The sequence below is a fragment of the Trachypithecus francoisi genome, unplaced genomic scaffold (genome assembly GCF_009764315.1).
Source record: "Trachypithecus francoisi isolate TF-2019V2 unplaced genomic scaffold, Tfra_2.0 Lachesis_group6, whole genome shotgun sequence".
NCBI classification, from domain to species: Eukaryota; Metazoa; Chordata; class Mammalia; order Primates; family Cercopithecidae; genus Trachypithecus; species Trachypithecus francoisi.
In genome coordinates this window covers 68265335-68287256 of record NW_022681471.1, presented here as the reverse complement: position 1 = coordinate 68287256, position 21922 = coordinate 68265335, and the positions used below count along the sequence as shown (strand labels likewise).

At 38.0% G+C, this 21922-nt stretch overlaps 1 protein-coding gene across 1 annotated transcript in view; it reads right to left on the bottom strand.

Moving 5' to 3' along the window:
* The window catches only part of ABCB7 (ATP binding cassette subfamily B member 7), a 137141-nt gene that overhangs the window by 61499 nt on the left and 53720 nt on the right, over window positions 1-21922 (bottom strand). The window contains 3 exon segments of the mRNA XM_033200924.1: window positions 1532-1602; window positions 1605-1641; window positions 21487-21573. Coding sequence (XP_033056815.1) covers window positions 1532-1602; window positions 1605-1641; window positions 21487-21573 — 195 coding nt within the window.

Genomic DNA, 21922 nt, shown 5'->3' with positions numbered 1-21922 from the left:
TTAGCAGTGAGGGAGGCTCCGTGGGCGTGGGACCCTCCCGGCCAGGTGTGGGATATCTTCTCCTGGTGTGCTGATTGCTGAAAGCGCAGTATGGGGGTGGGAGTTACCCGATTTTCCAGGTGGTTGTGTGTCTCAGTTCCCTGCTAGGAAAACGCATTCCCTTCCTTGTGCGCTTGTAGGGAGGCGATGCCTCGCCCTTTCAGCTCTCGCTGGTCAGGCGCCGCAGCTGACCAGCACCGATTGTCCGGCACTCCCTAGTGAGATGACCCCAGTACCTCAGTCGAAAAATGCAGAAGAACCACGGTTCTGTGTCGCTCGCGATTGGGAGTTGGAGACTGGAGCTGTTCCTATTCGGCCATCTTGCTCCGCCCCCTTATTTATTTTTAATACTTGTATTTACTATACCTGCCAGGCACTGTTATAAGTCTTTTATATGTTAATTTATTTAATCCTTATAACAACCCTATTTTACAAATGGGGAAACTGAGGCATAGAGACTAAACAACTTGCTTAAGGTTACAAGGTGGTAAAGCCCAAGCATTCTGATTCCTGAGACTTCATCATGACAATATAGTATACCTATAAACACATACTTCCCTGACTTTAAAATCTGAGTAAATTGGGGGCTGGGTGCAGTGGCACATGCCTGTAATCCCAGCACTTTGCGAGGTCGAGGCAGGAGGATTGCCTGGGGTCAGGAGTTAGAGACCAGCCTGGTCAACATGGTGAAACCCCATCTCTACTAAAAATACAAAAATTAGCTGGGCACGGTGGTGCGTCCCTATAATCCCAGCTACTCGGGAGGCTGAGGCAGGAGAATCGCTTGAACCCAGGAGGCAGAGATTGCAGTGAGTCAAGATTGTGCCAGTGTACTCCAGCCTGGGCAACAAAGTGAGACTCCATATCAAAAAAAAAGAAAGAAAAATCTGACTAAATTGGAAACAAGGTTGTATTTTCTTGAAAACTCAAGGTCATCATTATAATTAGCTTTATATAGTACAATGACAAACTGAGAAGGCTGATGAAATGCAGAGGCTCCTATACTGAACGTACCAAAACAGTCAGGTTTTGTGGCTGTTTGTTTTGTTTTTTAGCTTTTCTCTTGATGTTAAGCTGTTACTTAATACTTATGGCATCAGTGTTCCTAAAATGGCTTCATCCTCTTTTCAATTTACTGGGATCTGGGAACCAAGCTTACCAAAAATATGTATTAAGTAGGAGCCAACGAGGTTCCAAAAGCTTCTTTTACAAAGGTGCTTATGCTTTGTTACAATCAATGCTCCTATATCTTACAATGGCTTTAGAAGTGAATTCCACTAATTCTGTGAGAACTCTGATCCAGAGATAAACCGGACATACCAATAATTTCTAATGACTGCATAAAATAACTATGTTAAACTAAAGAGGGTCCTAAAAGTTGGTTGGTCATGCTACCCCAAAAGTGATTTATACCAGGACAGGATTCATAACTAGAAAATGTAGTATTTCTTAGTTAGAGCAACCAAAACATGCATAATTTCTACCTTTGCACACCCAAAAATCCAAGCGAAATGGCAACTCTCGCTCGTAGATCTGGCCTGTCTTTGGGCCACACATAAGAAGCATTGCTTTTATGATTTTCCGAGTATCAACATCTTTTAACTATTGAAAGAGAGAAAACAAAGCAGTGGAATAAAGGTCATTTCAAATATAACCATAATTCAATACTATAGAATGTATATATTTGAGCAATACATGAAAATATTACAAATATAAAACTTTTATTCAATCTAAGGCTAATATCTTTCAAATTCAATTCAAATATTTTGGAGAAAAAATTATTTCAATTACTTTTAAAAGTTATTTTTTCTCTTAAATGTCTTACTTTCAATTTTAGCCACTCTCATCTTGAAAAAAAAATAATTGGGGGCGGAGCAAGATGGCCGAATAGGAACAGCTCCAGTCTCCAACTCCCAGCGCGAGCAACACAGAAGACCGTGATTTCTGCATTTTCAACTGAGGTACTGGGGTCATCTCACTAGGGAGTGCCGGAAATCGGTGCTGGTCAGCTGCTGCAGCCCGACCAGCGAGAGCTGAAGCAGGGCGAGGCATCCCCTCACCTGGGAAGCGCAAGGGGGAAGGGAATCCCTTTTCCTAGCCAGGGGAACTGAGACACACAACACCTGGAAAATCGGGTAACTCCCACCCCAATACTGCGCTTTAAGCAACGGGCACACCAGGAGAATATATCCCACACCTGGCCGGGAGGGTCCCACGCCCACGGAGCCTCCCTCATTGCTAACACAGCAGTCTGCTGCGATCTAACCGCAAGGCAGCAGCGAGGCTGGGGGAGGGGCGCCGCCATTGCTGAGGCTTAAGTAGGTAAACAAAGACGCTGGAAGCTCGAACTGGGTGGAGCTCACAGCAGCTCAAGGAAACCTGCCTGTCTCTGTAGACTCCACCTCTCGGGACAGGGCACAGCTAAAAACAACAGGGGACCCAGCAGAGGCCTGTGCAGACGTGAACGACTCTGTCTGACAGCTTTGAAGAGCAGTGGATCTCCCAACATGGAGGTTGAGATCTGAGAACGGACAGACTGCCTGCTCAAGTGGGTCCCTGACCCCTGAGTAGCCTAACTGGGAGACATCCCCCACTAGGGGCAGTCTGAACACCCCACACCTCACAGGGTGGAGTACACCCTGAGAGGAACTTCCAAAGGAAGAATCAGACAGGTACACTCGCTGTTCAGCAATATTCTATCTTCGGCAACCTCTGCTGCTGATACCCAGGCAAACAGGGTCTGGGACCTCAAGCAATCTCCAACAGACCTACAGCTGAGGGTCCTGACTGTCAGAAGGAAACTATCAAACAGGAAGGACACCTATACCAAAACCCCATCAGTACGTCACCATCATCAAAGACCAGAGACAGATAAAACCACAAAGATGGGGAAAAAGCAGGCAGAAAAGCTGGAAATTCAAAAAATAAGAGCGCATCTCCCCCGCAAAGGAGCGCAGCCATCGCCAGCACGGATCAAAGCTGGTCAGAGAATGACTTTGACGAGATGAGAGAAGAAGGCTTCAGTCCATCACACCTCTCAGAGCTAAAGGAGGATTACGTACCCAGCGCAAAGAAACTAAAAATCTTGAAAAAAGAGTGGAAGAATTGACAGCTAGACTAATTAATGCAGAGAAGGTCATAAAGAAATGACAGAGATGAAAACCATGACACGAGAAATACAACAAATGCACAAGCTTCAGTAACCGACTCGATCAACTGGAAGAAAGAGTATCAGCGATTGAGGATCAAATGATGAAATGAAGCGAGAAGAGAACCAAAAGAAAAAAGAAGAAAAAGAAATGAACAAAGCCTGCAAGAAGTATGGGATTATGTAAAAAGACCAAATCTACGTCTGATTGGGGTGCCTGAAAGTGAGGGGGAAAATGGAACCAAGTTGGAAAACACTCTTCAGGATATCATCCAGGAGAACTTCCCCAACCTAGTAGGGCAGGCCAACATTCAAATTCAGGAAATACAGAGAACGCCACAAAGATACTCCTCCAGAAGAGCAACTCCAAGACACATAATTGCCAGATTCACCAAAGTTGAAATGAAGGAAAAAATCTTAAGGGCAGCCAGAGAGAAAGGTCGGGTTACCCACAAAGGGAAGCCCATCAGACTAACAGCAGATCTCTCGGCAGAAACTCTACAAGCCAGAAGAGAGTGGGGGCCATTTCAACGTTCTTAAAGAAAAGAATTTTAAACCCAGAATTTCATATCCAGCCAACTAAGTTTCATCAGTGAAGGAGAAATAAAATCCTTTACAGATAAGCAAATGCTTAGAGATTTTGTCACCACCAGGCCTGCCTTACAAGAGACCCTGAAGGAAGCCCTAAACATGGAAAGAACAACCGGTACCAGCCATTGCAAAACATGCCAAAATGTAAAGACCATCGAGGCTAGGAAGAAACTGCATCAACTAACGAGCAAAATAACCAGTTAATATCATAATGGCAGGATCAAGTTCACACATAACAATATTAACCTTAAATGTCAATGGACTAAATGCTCCAATTAAAAGACACAGACTGGCAAACTGGATAAAGAGTCAAGACCCATCAGTCTGCTGTATTCAGGAGACCCATCTCACATGCAGAGACATACTAGGCTCAAAATAAAGGGATGGAGGAAGATCTACCAAGCAAATGGAGAACAAAAAAAAGCAGGGTTGCAATCCTAGTCTCTGATAAAACAGACTTTAAACCATCAAAGATCAAAAGAGACAAAGAAGGCCATTACATAATGGTAAAGGGATCAATTCAACAGGAAGAGCTAACTATCCTAAATATATGCACCAATACAGGAGCACCCAGATTCATAAAGCAAGTCCTTAGAGACTTACAAAGAGACTTAGACTCCCATACAATAATATGGGAGACTTCAACACTCCACTGTCAACATTAGACAGATCAACGAGACAGAAAGTTAACAAGGATATCCAGGAATTGAACTCATCTCTGCACCAAGCGGACCTAATAGACATCTATAGAACTCTCCACCCCAAATCAACAGAATATACATTCTTCTCAGCACCACATCACACTTATTCCAAAATTGACCACATATTGGAAGTAAAGCACTCCTCAGCAAATGTAAAGAAACAGAAATTATAACAAACTGTCTCTCAGACCACAGTGCAATCAAACTAGAACTCAGGACTAAGAAACTCAATCAAAACCGCTCAACTACATGGAAACTGAACAACCTGCTCCTGAATGACTACTGGGTACATAACGAAATGAAGCAGAAATAAAGATTTCTTTGAAACCAATGAGAACAAAGATACAACATACCAGAATCTCTGGGACACATTTAAAGCAGTGTGTAGAGGGAAATTTATAGCACTAAATGCCCACAAGAGAAAGCAGGAAAGATCTAAAATTGACACTCTCTAACATCACAATTAAAAAACTAGAGAGGCAAGAGCAAACACATTCAAAAGCTAGCAGAAGGCAAGAAACTAAGATCAGAGCAGAACTGAAGGAGATAGAGACACAAAAACCCTCCAAAAAATCAATGAATCCAGGAGTTGGTTTTTTGAAAGATCAACAAAATTGACAGACCGCTAGCAAGACTAATAAAGAAAAAGAGAGAGGAATCAAATAGATGCAATAAAAAATGATAAAGGGGATATCACCACCGACCCCACAGAAATACAAACTACCATCAGAGAATACTATAAACACCTCTACGCAAATCAACTAGAAAATCTAGAAGAAATGGATAATTTCCTGGACACTTACACTCTTCCAAGACTAAACCAGGAAGAAGTTGAATCCCTGAATAGACCAATAGCAGGCTCTGAAATTGAGGCAACAATCAATAGCCTACCCACCAAAAAAAGTCCAGGACCAGATGGATTCACAGCTGAATTCTACCAGAGGTACAAGGAGGAGCTGGTACCATTCCTTCTGAAACTATTCCAATCAATAGAAAAAGAGGGAATCCTCCCTAACTCATTTTATGAGGCCAACATCATCCTGATACCAAAGCCTGGCAGAGACACAACAAAAAAGAGAATTTTAGACCAATATCCCTGATGAACATCGATGCAAAAATCCTCAATAAAATACTGGCAAACCGGATTCAGCAGCACATCAAAAAGCTTATCCACCATGATCAAGTGGGCTTCATCCCTGGGATGCAAGGCTGGTTCAACATTCGCAAATCAATAAACGTAATCCAGCATATAAACAGAACCAAAGACAAGAACCACATGATTATCTCAAGATGCAGAAAAGGCTTTTGACAAAATCAACAGCCCTTCATGCTAAAAATGCTCAATAAATTCGGTATTGATGGAACGTACCTCAAAATAATAAGAGCTATTTATGACAAACCCACAGCCAATATCATACTGAATGGGAAAAACTGGAAAATTCCCTTTGAAAACTGGCACAAGACAGGGATGCCCTCTCTCACCACTCCTATTCAACATAGTGTTGGAAGTTCTGGCTAGGGCAATCAGGCAAGAGAAAGAAACAAGGGTATCCAGTTAGGAAAAGAAGAAGTCAAATTGTCCTGTTTGCAGATGACATGATTGTATATTTAGAAAACCCCATTGTCTCAGCCCAAAATCTCCTTAAGCTGATAAGCAACTTCAGCAAAGTCTCAGGATACAAATTAATGTGCAAAAATCACAAGCATTCTTATACACAGTAACAGACAAACAGAGAGCCAAATCATGAATGAACTTCCATTCACAATTGCTTCAAAGAGAATAAAATACCTAGGAATCCCTTACAAGGGATGTCAAGGACCTCTTCAAGGAGAACTACAAACCACTGCTCAGTGAAATAAAAGAGGACACAAACAAATGCAAGAACATACCATGCTCATGGATAGGAAGAATCAATATCGTGAAAATGGCCATACTGCCCAAGGTTATTTATAGATTCAATGCCATCCCCATCAAGCTACCAATGAGTTTCTTCACAGAATTGGAAAAAACTGCTTTAAAGTTCATATGGAACCAAAAAAGAGCCCGCATTGCCAAGACAATCCTAAGTCAAAAGGACAAAGCTGGAGGCGTCACGCTACCTGACTTCAAACTATACTACAAGCTACAGTAACCAAAACAGCATGGTACTGGTACCAAAACAGAGATATAGACCAATGGAACAGAACAGAGTCCTCAGAAATAATACCACACATCTACAGCCATCTGATCTTTGACAAACCTGAGAGAACCAAGAAATGGGGAAAGGATTCCCTATTTAATAAATGGTGCTGGGAAAATTGGCTAGCCATAAGTAGAAAGCTGAAACTGGATCCTTTCCTTACCCCTTTACGAAGATTAATTCAAGATGGATTAGAGACTTAAATGTTAGACCTAATACCATAAAAACCCTAGAAGAAAATCTAGGTAGTACCATTCAGGACATAGGCATGGGCAAGGACTTCATGTCTAAAACACCAAAAGCAACGGCAGCAAAAGCCAAATTGACAAATGGGATCTCATTAAACTAAAGAGCTTCTGCACAGCAAAAGAAACTACCATCAGAGTGAACAGGCAACCTACAGAATGGGAGAAAATTTTTGCAACCTACCTCATCTGACCAAGGGCTAATATCCAGAATCTACAAAGAACTCAAACAATATACAAGAAAAAAACAAACAACCCCATCAAAAAGTGGGGAAGGATATGAACAGACATTTCTCAAAGAAGACATTCCATACAGCCAACAGACACATGAAAAAATGCTCATCATCACTCGCCATCAGAGAATGCAAATCAAACCACAATGAGATACCATCTCACACCAGTTAGAATGGCAATCATTAAGAAGTCAGGAAACAACAGGTGTTGAGAGGATGTGGGAAATAGGAACACTTTTACACTGTTGGTGGGAGTAAACTAGTTCAACCATTATGGAAAACAGTATGGCGATTCCTCAAGGATCTAGAACTAGATGTACCATATGACCCAGCCATCCCACTACTGGGTATATACCCAAAGGATTAATTACTCTACTACAAAGACACATGCACACGTATGTTTATTGCGGCACTATTCACAATAGCAAAGACTTGGAATCAACCCAAATGTCCATCTGTGACAGACTGGATTAAGAAAATGTGGCACATATAAACCATGGAATACTATGCAGCCATAAAAAAGATGAGTTTGCGTCCTTTGTAGGGACATGGATGCAGCTAGAACCATCATTCTTAGCAAACTATCACAAGAAAGAAAACCAAACACCGCATGTTCTCACTCATAGGTGGGAACTGAACAATGAGATCACTTGGACTCGGAAGGGGAACATCACACACTGGGGCCTATTATGGCAAGGGGGAGGGATTACATTGGGGAGTTATATGATATAAATGATGATTGTTGGGTGCGGACGAGTTGATGGGTGCAGCACACCAACATGGCACAAGTATACAAGTAACAAACCTGCATGTTATGCACATGTACCCTAAACTTGAAGTATAATAAAAATAAATTAAAAAAAAAAGTACTTTATTGTCAGAAGGGATATGTACTATACATTTATTTATTAAGCTACCAAAACACTACAGAAAATTCAAAGAAATTTTCCATATTTCCATTTTTTTGTAGAAAATTTATATACATTTGGCATTTGTCAGTTTTTATTTTAAAATATTTTGGAGTCCCATGTCTAACCTCATGGTAGAGCAGAGTTGCAATACTCCTTTTGGAAAGCAGAGTGTTTGGTATTGCTATATCAAACAAAGTTGAGTTACTGAAAATTTCCTCACAAATGCAATTTTCCAATAATACTTAATCTGATCTAAATGCATCTCACATTTTTTCTTTGTCCCATGTTCCTGAGACAACATTCCCATTAAATCCTTTTGCTTTACTTTCAGCTTCAGAGCGAGAAAATTAAGAATAAAAATTACACTTTCTAATACCAAACTAAGGAGACCAATATATATATATTCCAAAACTACTATATTATTATGGTTGGCAAAACAATCCCCATTTAAAAATTAAAATATTAACTTGATTTCTGGAAAAGATATTAAAAAGAATAAAACATACCCAAAAAACACTGAAAATGAAAGATTAAAAAAAAAAAGATACGCTTATTACTGCTGAGGGCATATGAAAATGAGCAGTCTAATACACTGTTAATGGAGAATACACTGAAATAATTTTTCTGGAGAGCAATTTGCTATCGTTTACAAGCTTTTAAAATAATTTTGCCCTTTGTGTCAAGAATTCTACTTCTGGGAATTTATGCCAAAAAAAAAAAAAAAAACCCTTATAATATGCTCTAAGTTGAATCAATTTATCTCCTAAAAATCTCTTCAATCTATTTCCATTTCTAACCATAAACCTAATCTAAGCTATTATCAATTATCGCATAAACCACTGCAACAATCTCCTAACTGATCTCCCTGCATCTGCTTTGCCCTTATCTAGTAAGTTTACCCTGCAATCAGATTTCCCTTCCAGCTGAAAACCCTTAAGCAGTAGCCTATCATTCTTGGGATAAAAACTAAAATCTGTAACATGGCTTATAAGGCTCTGCTTGGTCTGGCCCCTGAATACCTCTCCAGTTATGTTTTATACCACTGCTTTCAGTGCTTAGGCCGTACTGCCTTTCTTTCAGTTCCTTAAACATGCCATAATCCCTTCTGTCATAGGGACTTTACACAGTAATGTCTACTCTGTCTGGAATAATCTCTCTGTAACACCTTCCGCTGTGGTCCCTTCAACCTCTTTCAACTAGTTGATCAACAGCTGAAATAATCTTTCCTCAATATGCCTTCCCCAGCCCATCAGGGTCCTTTGCCTTAGTCTAACACAGTACGTTATTCCTTTCTTTCACAGTATCCATTTCAGTTATAAACTACATAAACAGCAGTACAATTAGTTGATTAATATCTGCTCTCCTGCACATTCCACATGAGTAATCACTCTAATAGTAGTGCTCACTGTTGTAACTCAAAGCCAAATACAGTGACTGACATACAATAGGTACCTAATGAATCTTTGTTGAATAACGGAATGAAAATTTAGCTATAAGGTTGTTTATACCAATTCTGTTTTAATAGAAACAAAATTGGAAACAGCCTAAATGATACATGTTGGAGAACAGCATAAATAGAGTGAACACATACAACAAAACACAGCCATTCAGAAATATACGTAGTGACAGAGGAATGTCTTAAATGAAAAAAGCAGAATGAAAAAAATATTTTTGTGGGAAAAAATGTGATATACATAGGAGTTTACACCAAAAGTGTCAATAATAGTAGCTGTGAGTGGGTGGAATCATTGATACTTTTTTATGGCCTTTTTTGTTGTTGTTGTTGGCTTGCTTCTACTTTTTATAATTCACATATATTCAGCAGGGGTTAGGGAGGGAAGTTATACAATTTCGAGCAGATTTGCAAAGGAATGGGGGGAAACTGTCAACATATAATATAAAACTAACCTGTAGTATATAAGGTACTGTCAAGGCCCAGGACAGTACCTTATATACTACAGGTTAGTTTTATATTATAGTTATCCCTCTAGGACTCAGCAAACTACTTTTCTAGTCTTTTAGGCAGTTTATTGCACAGAAAGTATTAGAAATAAAATTGTTCACATTGTAAAAACACAAGGGTTATCTTCCTGAACTGCTTTAAATACCTAAGATGACAAAAATATGAAATGCTGAAAGCATAGTTCTTAACGTTTTATTTTATAGACACACATATACATGCTCTTATAACTGGTAAGGCCTTTGAAGGCAGTAATTTTAAAATTCCCTTTCCCAATAGAACTATTACGAAATAAATATAATTTAAAGCATTATAACACAAACTAGGGCATTTCAACCACTTTCCCATTTCATGAGTTTTGTCTATCTTTTTTTTTGATGGAATAATGGAAAAAGGCCTGTTTTCACGTATCTTTAGAAACACTCTCTTCTATCAAAACCTTCCACAACACATCCCAGAATTTCTTCAATAAGGACACGGTGAAGTTATGGCTAAGAGCAAGAAAATTATTCTAGTTGGCTTAATAGTGCATAAAATGTCACCACTTCATTTAACAAAATGGGTTCTGAAGTTATGTAATCATCCATTATGAGTCCATTAAGCTGTAAAGTACATGAATTCCATTAGTTTTGATAAACTATAAAGTTTGAAAAACAATGCATTTTTTTTTTAAGTGGAGACCAAACCAGAGGCACCTCAGAGTCCGAGGCACAGTTTTAATTGATTCACAATATTTTACATATTTATGGGGTACACGTGATATTTTGTTGAATGTACAGAATATGTAATGATCAAATCTGAGTATTGGGGGTATCTATCTCCTTGAGTATTTATCATTTCTATGTGTTGGGAACATTTCAAGTTCTCTCTTCCAGATACTTTGAAATACACATTATTGCTAACTATAGTCACCCTGCTCTGCTATCAAACATTAAAACTTACACCTTTTATCTAACTGTAGGTTTGTACCCATTGACCAATCTCCCTCTATCTCCCACTCCTAACCACACACCCTTCCCAGGCTCTGATATCTATCACTCTATTCTCTACCTCTGTAAGATCAACTTTCTTAGATAGCATGTGATATTTGTCTTTCTGTGCCTGACTTATTTCACTTAACATACTGACCTCCAGTTCCATCCATGTCGCTGCAAATGACAGGATTTCACTTTTTTATAGACTAAGAGTATTCCATATTTATATTATCGAATTTCCCATTGATGGACACTTAAGACTGATTCCGTATCAGCTATTGTGAAAAGTGCTACAATCAACATACAACATGCAGGTATCCTTTTGATATACTGATTACCTTTCCTTTGGATAAATACCCAGTAGTGGGATGGATGGACCATATGGTAGTTCCAGTTTCAGTTTTTTGAGAAATCTCCATACTGTTTTTCATAATGGCTGTACTATAGTCCCACCAACAGTGTATAAGAGCTTCCTTTTCTCTGCAGCCTCACCAATATCTGTTATTTTTGTGTTTTTAATCAAGGCCATTATAACTGAGGGAAGAGGATATCTCATGTGGTCTTGATTTGCATTTCCCTGGTGATTAGTGATGCTGAACATTTTTCCACATACTTGTTGGCCATCAATATGTCTTCTTTTGAGAAATGTCTTTTTAATTGAGTTTTTTTTTATTATTGAGTTGAGTTCCTTGTATATTCTGAATATTAGTCTCTTGTTGGATGAACAGTTTGAAAATATTTTCTCCCATTTAACAGGTTGTCTCTTCTCTCTGTTGTTCCTTTTGCTGCGTAGAAGCTTTTTAGCTTAATATAGTCCCAGCTGTTTATTTTTGGTTTTGTTATCTGCTTTTCAGGTCTTCACCACAAAATCTTTGCATAGACCATGTCCTAAAGTATTTTCCCTATTTTTTCTTCTAGTAGTTTTACAGATTCAAGTCTTACATTTAAGTCTTTAATCCATCTTGAGTTGATTTTTGTACATGGTGAGAGATAGGGATTCAGTTTCATTCTTCTATATACAGACTCCAATTTTGCCAGCACAATTTATTAAAGAGAGTGTCCTTTTCTCATGTATGTTCTTGATGCTTTTGTCAAAAATCAGTTGGCTATAAATACATGGATTTATATTTGGATTCCCTATTCTGCTCTATTGGTCTACGTATGTTTTTATATCAATACCATGCCATTTTTGTTACAATAGTGTTATAATATATTTTGAAGTCAGGTAGTGTGATGTCTCTAGCTTTGTTCTTTTTGCTCAGGATTGCTTTGGCTACATGGGCTCTTTCTTTGGTTCCATACAAATTTTGGAATTCTTTTTTCTATTTCTGTGAAAAATGATATTATAGTTTTCCTTGTAGAGATCTTTCACCTCCTCGGTTAGGTTTAACCCTGAGTATTTTTTTTTGGTAGCTATTGTAAGTGGGATTGCCTTCTTAATTTTTTTCTTAGTGATTTCACCATTGGTGTATAGAAAGACTACTGATTTTTGTATGTTGATTTTGTGTCCTGTAACTTTACCAAATTTATTTATCAGATGTAAAAGTTTCATTGGTGAAGTATTTAGCTTTTTTCTAGATATAAAATCATATCATCAACTAAGAGGGACAATCTGACTTCTTTCCCATTTGGATGCCTTTTATTTGTTTCTCTTGCCTGATTGCTCTGGCTAGGACTTCTAGTACCATGTTGAATAGGAGTGGTGAAAACGGGCATCCCTGTCTTGTTACAGTGTTTTTTTTTTTTTTTTTTTATGGAAAGGCTTTCAACTTTTCCCTATTTGGCATGTTGTTAGCTGTGGGTAAGTCATATATGGCGTTTATCATGTTGAGTTTTTCTATGCCTTCTGTGCTGAGAGTTTTTATTATGAAGAGATTTTGAATTTTACCAAATGCTCTTCCTGTGTCTATTGACAAGCGAAAGACTGATTCTTTGAAAAGATAAAGCTGAAAGACCACTAGCTAGATTAACCAAGAACAAAATATAAGATTCAAATATGCATAATCAGAAATGGAAAAGGAGACGTACAACTGATACCACAGAAATACAAACTATCATCAGAGACTACTACGAGCACTTCTATGCATACAAACTAGAAAACCTAGAGGAAATAGATACATTTCTGGAAATGTACAACCTCCCAAGATTGAATAAGGAAAAAAACAGAAATACAGAACCCACCAACAATGAGTTCCGAAATTGAATCAGTAATAAAAAAATCTCGAAACAAACCAACCAAAAAACCCCAGAACCAGGCAGAGTTACACACAAATTCCATGAGACATATAAATAACTGGCACTAATCCTACTGAAACTGTTCCAAAACATTTCAGGAAAAGGGAATCCTCCGTAACTCATTCTACAAGGGCAGCATTACCCTAAAACCAAAACCAGGAAAGGAAACAACCCAAAAGAAAACAAAACAAAAAACTACAGGCCAATATCCCTGATGAACACAGATGTAAAAATCCTCAAAAAAGTATCAGTAAACCAACTCTAACAGCACAACAAAAAGATAATATACCATGATCAAGTGGGTTTTATTCCAGGGATGCAAGAATATACGCAAAGCAATAAATGTGATTCACTACATAAACAGAATTAAAAACAAAAACCATATAAAAGCATTCAATAAAATCCAGCATAAACCTTCAATAAACTAGACACAGAAAAAATACACCTCAAAATAATCAAAGCCACATATGGCAAACCCACAGCCAATATCACACTGAATGGGGAAGACTTGAAAGCACTCCCGAGAACGAGAATAGAACAAGGATGCCTACTTTCAACCCCTTCTATTCAACATCTAATTGGGAGTCCTAGCTACAGCAATCAGAGAAGAGAAATAAATAAAAAGCATCCAAACTGGAAAACAGGAAGTCAATTATCTCTTTTTGCTGATGATATGATCTTACACCTAGAAAACTCCTCCAAAAGATTCCTCCAAAAGGGTCCTAGAGTTGATAAATAACTTCAGTAAAGTTCAGGATACAAAATCAATGTACAAAAATGAGCATTTCTATACATCAATAACAATCAAGCAGAGAACCAATCAAGAGCTCAATCTCATTTACAATAACTACAAGAAAATAAAATATCTAGGAATACATTTAGCCCATGAGTTGAAAGATCTCTACAAGAAGAACTATAAAACACTGATGAAAGAAGTCACAGATGACACAAACAAATGGAAAAACAAACTCAAGGATTGAAAGAATCAATACTGTTAAAAAGACCATACTGTCCAAAGCAATTTACAGAGTCAACACTATTCCTATCAAACTACTAATGTCATTTTTCACAGAATTAGAAAAAACTGTTCTAAAATTCATATTGAACAAAAAAGACCCAGAATACCCAAAACAATACTAAGCAAAAAGAATAAAGAGGTATCACATTATCTGACTTTAAATTATACTACAAGGCTACAACAACCAAAACAGCCTGTACTGGTGTAAAAATAGATAGATCAATCAGAAAGAAAGCCACATATGTACAACTAACAGATCTTTGACAAAGTTGACAAAAGTATATACTGGGGAAAGGACAATCTATTCAATAAATACTGTGGGGAAAATCAGATAGCCACATACAGAATATTGACACTGGACCCCTATTTCTCACTAAAAACAAAAATTAACTAAGGTCTAACTATAAAAAGCCTAGAAGAAAACCTAGGAAAAACTTTTCTAGACATTGGCCTAGGCAAAGAATTTATGACTAAGACTGCAAAAGCACAGATAACAAAAGCAAAAATAGACAAATGGAACTCAAATGAAAAAGATTCTACACAGCAAAATAAATAATTAACAGAGTAAATAGAAAACTTACAGAATGGGAGAAAATATCTGCAAACTATGCATCCAACAAAGAACTAATATCCAGGATCTAAAAGGAACTCAAAGAACTAAACAAGAAAAAAGCAAGTAACTCCACCAAAAAGTGAGCAAAAGACACAAACAGATAGTTTTCAAAAGAAGACATATAAGCAGCCAACAAACATATGAAAAAATATTCAACATCGATAATCATCACAGAAATCCAAACGAAAACCACAATGAGATACCATCTTACACCAGTCAGAATGGCTATTATTAAACAATTAAAAAACAACAGATATTGGTGAGGATGTAGAGAAAACGGAATGCTTATACACTGTTGGTGGTAATGGAAATTAGTACAACCGCTATGGAAAGCAGTATGGAGATTTCTCAAAGAGCTAAAAATAAAACTACCATTCAATCCAGTGATCCTATTCCTGGGTATCTTCCTAAAGGGAAACAAATCATTATATAAAAAAGACACCTGCACTCGTATGTTTACCACAGCACAATTTATAATAGCAAAGTAATGGAATCAACCTAAATGTCCATCAACAGATGAGTGAATAAAGAGTATGTGGTATAGAGTACCATCAAGGGACGCAGAGCACAATGGTGGACTATAATGTTCCACCAATCATCCCCACTCCCTTAAAGGACATCAACTTAACAACTATCTACTCAGAAAAGACACCTTCGTAAGAGCCAAAAATCAGGCGAGCCCTCATAGTACCTGATTTTAACGCCGTATTGCTGAGCACTGAAGAGACAGAAAAAACAGTCCTGAACTGCTGACACCACCCCTCCCCAACACCGCAGAAGCAGTGGTGTGGTGTGGAGAGCATCTCTGTGTGCTGGGAGTGGGAGAGCACCGCAACTGTTAGGTGCTGAACTCAGCTGCTGTCCTGTTAGAGCAGAAAGGAAAACCAGAAACAGGGCAAAACTCAGCTAATGCCTGCCCGCAGAGGAAGCATTTAAACCAGCCCTAGCCAGAAGGGAATCGATCCCATAAACCTTGCCACTGCAGGCTAAAGTGCTCTGTGCTCTAAATAAGCTTGAAAGGCAGTCTAAGCCATAAAGACTGCAACTAATAGGTGAATCCTAGTACTGAACTGGGCCCAGAGATGGTGGGCTGACAGCGAGGGGCACACAACCTACTGAGACATCAGCTAGGGCGGCTAAGGGAGTGTTGGCATCACTCTCCCCTAACCCCAGGTTGTGCAGCCACTGCTCCCAAAGAGATCCCTTCCTTCCATGTGAGGAGAGGGAAGAGTGGGGAGGACTTTGTCTTGCATCTTGGATATCAGCTAACAACAGGATAGGGCAACTGTCAGAGTCGTGAGGGCCCCATTCCAGGCCCTAGCTCCTGGACCCATTTCTAGACACGCCCTAGGCCAGAAGGGAATCCACCGCCTTGAAGGGAAGGACTCAGTCCTACCAACATTCATCACCTGCTAACTGAAGAGCCCTTGGGCCCTGAATAACCAGAAGTGATACACAGTTACTACATCAAAGGTGAGCCTCTGAGAATTGCTGGCTTTGCCACCCGTGGTGGCCAGGTACGAAGCTCCTTCTGCTTGAGAAAAGCAGGGGTGAAAGTAAAGGGAACTTTGTCTTGCACCTTAGGTACCAGCACAGCTACAAAGGGGTATAGCACCAAGCAGACACTTGATGGTACCAGATTATAGGATTTGACTCTTGAAGAGCATCTCTAGACCTGCCCTGGGCCAGAAAGGGGCCCACTGCCCTGAAGCGTGAGTCTCTGGTCAGGTAGCATTTACCACAAGTTGACTGAAGAGCCCTTGGGCCTCATTGGGGGTAGTCTGGCAGTACTCCCCGTGACCTGTGGTGGCTGTGGGTACAGAGTGAGGCTCCTCTGACTTTGGAAAGGGGAGAGGAGTGGGAAGGAGTCCATCCTGTGGTATGAATGCCAGCTCAGCCTCAGTATAACAGAACACCTGGCAGACTTCTAAGGTTTTTGACCCTAGTTCCTGACTCACAGACAGCACCTCTGGACCCACGCAAGACCTGGGGGAAGTCGCTGCCCAGAGAGGAGGAACATGGGCCTGGTTGGCAAGGAATGCGGGCCTAGCTGTCTTGGCCACCTGCCGACTGCACAGTCCCAGGGACTTACCGAACATAGGCAGTAGTCAGGGACTGGTTATAGCACGTCCTCGGTGAGAACCTGTTCCTCCTCTGCTATCAGAATATACAACATGCCTCAAATTTAAAGCCCCATTACAATGTAAAACTAGTACTCTATTAGCATGAGGAATTAAAGTTTTTAGAAAGATCTCAACTATATATTGGAATTAGATAGTCATAGTTAAAGGAAGCAATTAGATTCAGGAAAAAAAAACCACAATGATAACAAAGAAATAAATTCAGATAGTCATTAAGATCTTTGAATAGTAACAAAATTTTATTTACTTTTTTTTCAAAACTGAGTTTAGAAGAAAAAGTTCAGAAATGACAGAGGGCTGTGAGAGAAGCTGAAAGCAACTGAAAACGAGGTGGCCCAAGTGAAAAAATCACAAGAAAAAGAAACTTGACTGGTATCAGAAACACTCACTGAATACTTATTCCATTAATTAATGTATGTATTTTCAAACACATGATGGGAAATTCTTATTAATATCCTAGAGGCAATACCTAATAATTGATTAAATCATCACAACTTTTGACAGATTTTAAAATATTTACTTATTTGGTATTAACATATAGCTTCATAAGCTTCATGAGGCTGGACAGGTAATAAATAATGAAAGGAACATGTATACAATGAAATAGCACAATCATAGTATGGTGGGTCAAAAACAAATACATAAATAAATAAGTACACAAATAAAACTGGAAGTACCAAACTCAGTAGGGTGTAACTGGAAAGCCACAAATTATACTTCTTATGAATTGACAGTGCTCAATTTGACAGTGTGATCTGAGGAAGAGAAGCACTGCCTCATGGCCAAATGTACTACAAGTTAACAGCTATACCTAATAACGATGTAGACAAGGCATAAGAATAAAAAACCAAAACATCTGGAGCAGCTCATTTGGTAGAATTTTCAGATATTAAAGATAACCGTATATTAATAAATTGAATACATGTTCTGTTTCTCAGGTGGGTAAGTTTCTATTTCTCGCCAGGAAAGGTCAAGCACTGAAGCAACAGCCTATTTTTCTACCCGCAGCTCATTCTTTTCAAGGGAGTGAGGCCCAGTGGCCCTTGATAAGAAAATGAAGAGTAAGAAAAAAAATGATCTTTTGATAAAGGTAGAATAATCACCTTTTCCTTAGCTGATAAGGAATTTCTCTAAGAATTCTGGTTTTACAGACATTCCTAAATTCTAATAGCAAGAAATGTAATACTTCATAGAATCAAGGGACTGATTTTGAAAGAAACTACTTGGGGACAAAACTTGTAGTGAGGAACTAAAAAACATTAAAAAAAATTGGAATGTTGTTTTGTAAAAATATGAGCTATAGGCTGAATGTTTTCTCCCTAAAAATCCAATCTAGAAGAAAATTTGGAAGTGTACATAATTTCAGGGATAAGCCAACTATCCAGAGAAAAGAACTGTCCTCTCAACCCAACAACTGCAATAAAAGGAACAAACCACTTTAATACTATTAAGGATAACAATGGATTTATAAAAAGATGGTCAAAAACTAGCGAGTTCAGTCGATGTCTAAAAAATCCAGAGTGTAACTGGAAAATTTTTCTTGTGTTGTTGGAGATATACATATACATATAGTGAATTTGGGATAAGAGAAGAAAATATGTATGAGTTGTCAGGAAAGGCTTTACAATTTTTGTTACATTATACTTCAGGGTTTGTTTTCCGAGCTTTGCTGGTCTGAAACTTCAATGAAGAACTTATTCAGTGGTGATTAGACCCTTTCCTTAAATGGATTATGCTACATATTAGATGGATTTGTATTTGACAGTCCATTTAATAATTTACAATAAAAAGAACTACCCGCCAGACTGATATTCATTGATAGTCAATGAATTTTCTATCCCAAAGGAAAGACAATTTTAGAAATCAAATGAAGATCATAAGGCTACTTGATTATGTATGAAATCAGAGCTGGAATTCAGCTGCACCATGTCATCCAGGTATGCTTGCCCACTGGTCTAATGTGTCCACTCATTTTAACAAGCCTCTTCCCAGTCTTCCAATTTTTAGTCCTCCAAGTTACTCCAAGTTTTAATACCAATTATTAATATTCCAAGTTACTGTTTCACTTCTTCTGATTACATCAAGCTCTCCGATTGCTTAAGTGAAAATTTCTCTTTAAAAACTACCAGCTTCTGACTGTGTCCAATCAATAAGAATGTGTTTCTAACATAAAAAAAGAGTATGTAAAGCAAAATCTCAGAAAGAATCCTTTCATTAAGGTCTTCATTATTTGTGTCCTTATTAAGAGTACATGGCTAACTAAATTTATTAGCAGATGCCTCTTTAAAGCAGTATATAAATAAAAATTTAAATGCAGGAATAAAGCTCCAAAATCCTTTAAAAATCTGGGGATTCTATTATAAAACAATTTCTTAATACGTTACTTTAAAAACAAGAGTTTTCAAATACTGAAATTGCCACTCCTTTTTCACAAACCCTTTATGATCCCATGCTGTATAAATGAATGATTTAAATAACTTCCAAGCAGCATTATTAATACTGATTATTAGTTGTTAAGAACACACATATGAATAAAAAGTGAAGCAAAGCTGGGTTTGGTGGTGCACACTTGTAGTCCCAGCTACTCGGGGAGGCTGAGGTGGGAGGATCGCTTGAGCCCAGGAGTTCGAGAGCAGTTTGGGCAACACAGAGAGATCCCTTCTCTATAAACAAGCACACAAAAAGTAAAGCACTACAGATTTCAGTTGGTTATGAGGTAAAATCTATTATTTGTCACAGTGATAAAACTTCTACATGGCAATTTAGATATTCTGCCATGTTGTTAAGTTTCTAGACAGCAGAGATTTTGTCTTGTATATCTCCAGTACTTAACACAGAGTTTAGCACAAAGAAGGTATTCAATATATACTTTTTAATAAATGGATTATGGTAGAGGACAGGCCTTACAATCTCACATTATAACAACCGCAGCTACAATTTATTGAGCACTTACTATGTGTCAAGCACTATTTAAGAGCTTTAACATGGTGTGAGGAGTTCACTCATTTAAATCCCCTTCAAAATTATCATCCTCATTTTACAGATGAAGAAACTGAAGCATACGGAGATTAAGTAACTAGCTTAAGGTCATTCTACTAGCAAGTGATGGAGCCACAATTCAAATCCAGGCAGTCTGGCTCCAGAGCTCAAGCTCTTAACTACGACTCCATACTATTTCTTTTCTGACATGGTCTCCAAGTTATATGATTCTATGATTCCATTTAGATAAAAAGGCTAAACTAATACAAAGATGGCAAGGGAAAACAAAGGGCTACAGACTAAAGTATTACAATGAGTGTTGCTTTATTTTACTGGAGCAGAAAGAAACTGTCTTGAAGTTTATAGTGCTTGAGCCTAAAAGAAGTAGCTGCTTCTCTTTATTAAGTCAACATATTTTTGGTTGTGTTTAGAATATTATTAGCAACTATCCTTAAGAGGCCTTGGTGACAGATGATCCTGAAAACTGGCAAATATCATACCAAAAACCAATGCACAGATAAACAAATCTTACTATTTGGGTTAATTTTTTAAAATTTTATTTTATGATATTTTGCTGTTTTAAAAATCAGCTATGAAGGATAATAATGTTCAAAAATGGGACAGAAACATGAATGTGAAGTGTTTTGAGTTCCTTGAAAGAACTGTAATAGGAATCAAAGAAGAATGGAAAAAAGCACTGAAAACTGTTTCCTGCCAATCACTTCCTATCAAAAAAATAACTAACATTTACTTCTCTCTCTACAATTTAAAGAGTACTTTTACATGAAATTTGTTCACTTGACCACCAACCCTGAAAATATCATTTCTACTTAGAAATAACATGCATATACTGATTGGGTCAAGCCGGAGGAAGAAAATAAAGGCAAGCTCAGAGAAAAAGGGCCAGATGTAATACTGTGTAACAGTACTCCAGTGACATTTTTTACTTACTGAGAAAAAATATATAGCACAAGTCTTTCTATTTCAACAGCCCTACTGCTTAGCATGGCTGTATAATGATAATAATAATGATAAAGAATATGGATAACTAGGTGGATCAGGTAGATAGATGATTGACCATGAAACTAGGGGGTATTTTAGGATTTCTCTAAGTGTATAGAAGGGGAAACATTAACCCTGAAGCACGTGCGCGTGCACACACAAACACACACACACACACACACACACAATTGTTTTTTAGGTGCTAAATCTAATTCGCCTACTTATACTTATTATAAGGCTAGATTACATAACAACCTCAACTGATGCTATTTTAAGAACTAAAACATTTAGGTGGACAAATAACTTTTCTTTTTTAGTCAGTCATAAATCTTTGTTTTAAGTCTGAGAAAATATCATCTATAAACTATGGTCAATGAATATGATTTTTTTTCATTAGAGAACATGCAATTAGATGAGTCAATCAAAATATTCTAGAATATTATAATCTTAAATACATATATCTCCTGTGCAAGGACAATCATCAAGAATTTCCAGTTAATTGTTACAGACTCTTACCCCTTCTTTTGGGTCTGTGTGGAGTCCTCCTCCTGCATGACCATGCCAACATGTCCTCTTTTCTATCAGTGGCCATACCTGGAGAGCCTAATTGAAGATGATACCAAGCAGTCCATTAGCTATTACAGAATTTCAGATGTTTCAAAACCTGGCTTAAACAGTCTAATATAATGAATGTTTCCAAAACAAATTCACAGGTATAGTATTTAGTCTGGCATAGTAAAAGCAAAACACCTCCACAATTAACTTATAGCTAAATTTATATAAAAAATATTAAGATAGAACAAACTCAGTGAAGTCACTTTCTCTAAATAGCTTTTGAAACTGACGTTTTAAGGATTTAACCTGTTTTACACTTCTACTTGACTTATACTGGCTTTCCCAGTGTCATTCACTACTATAGTGCTGATAATCTCTTATTTCATTATTGGTAAGC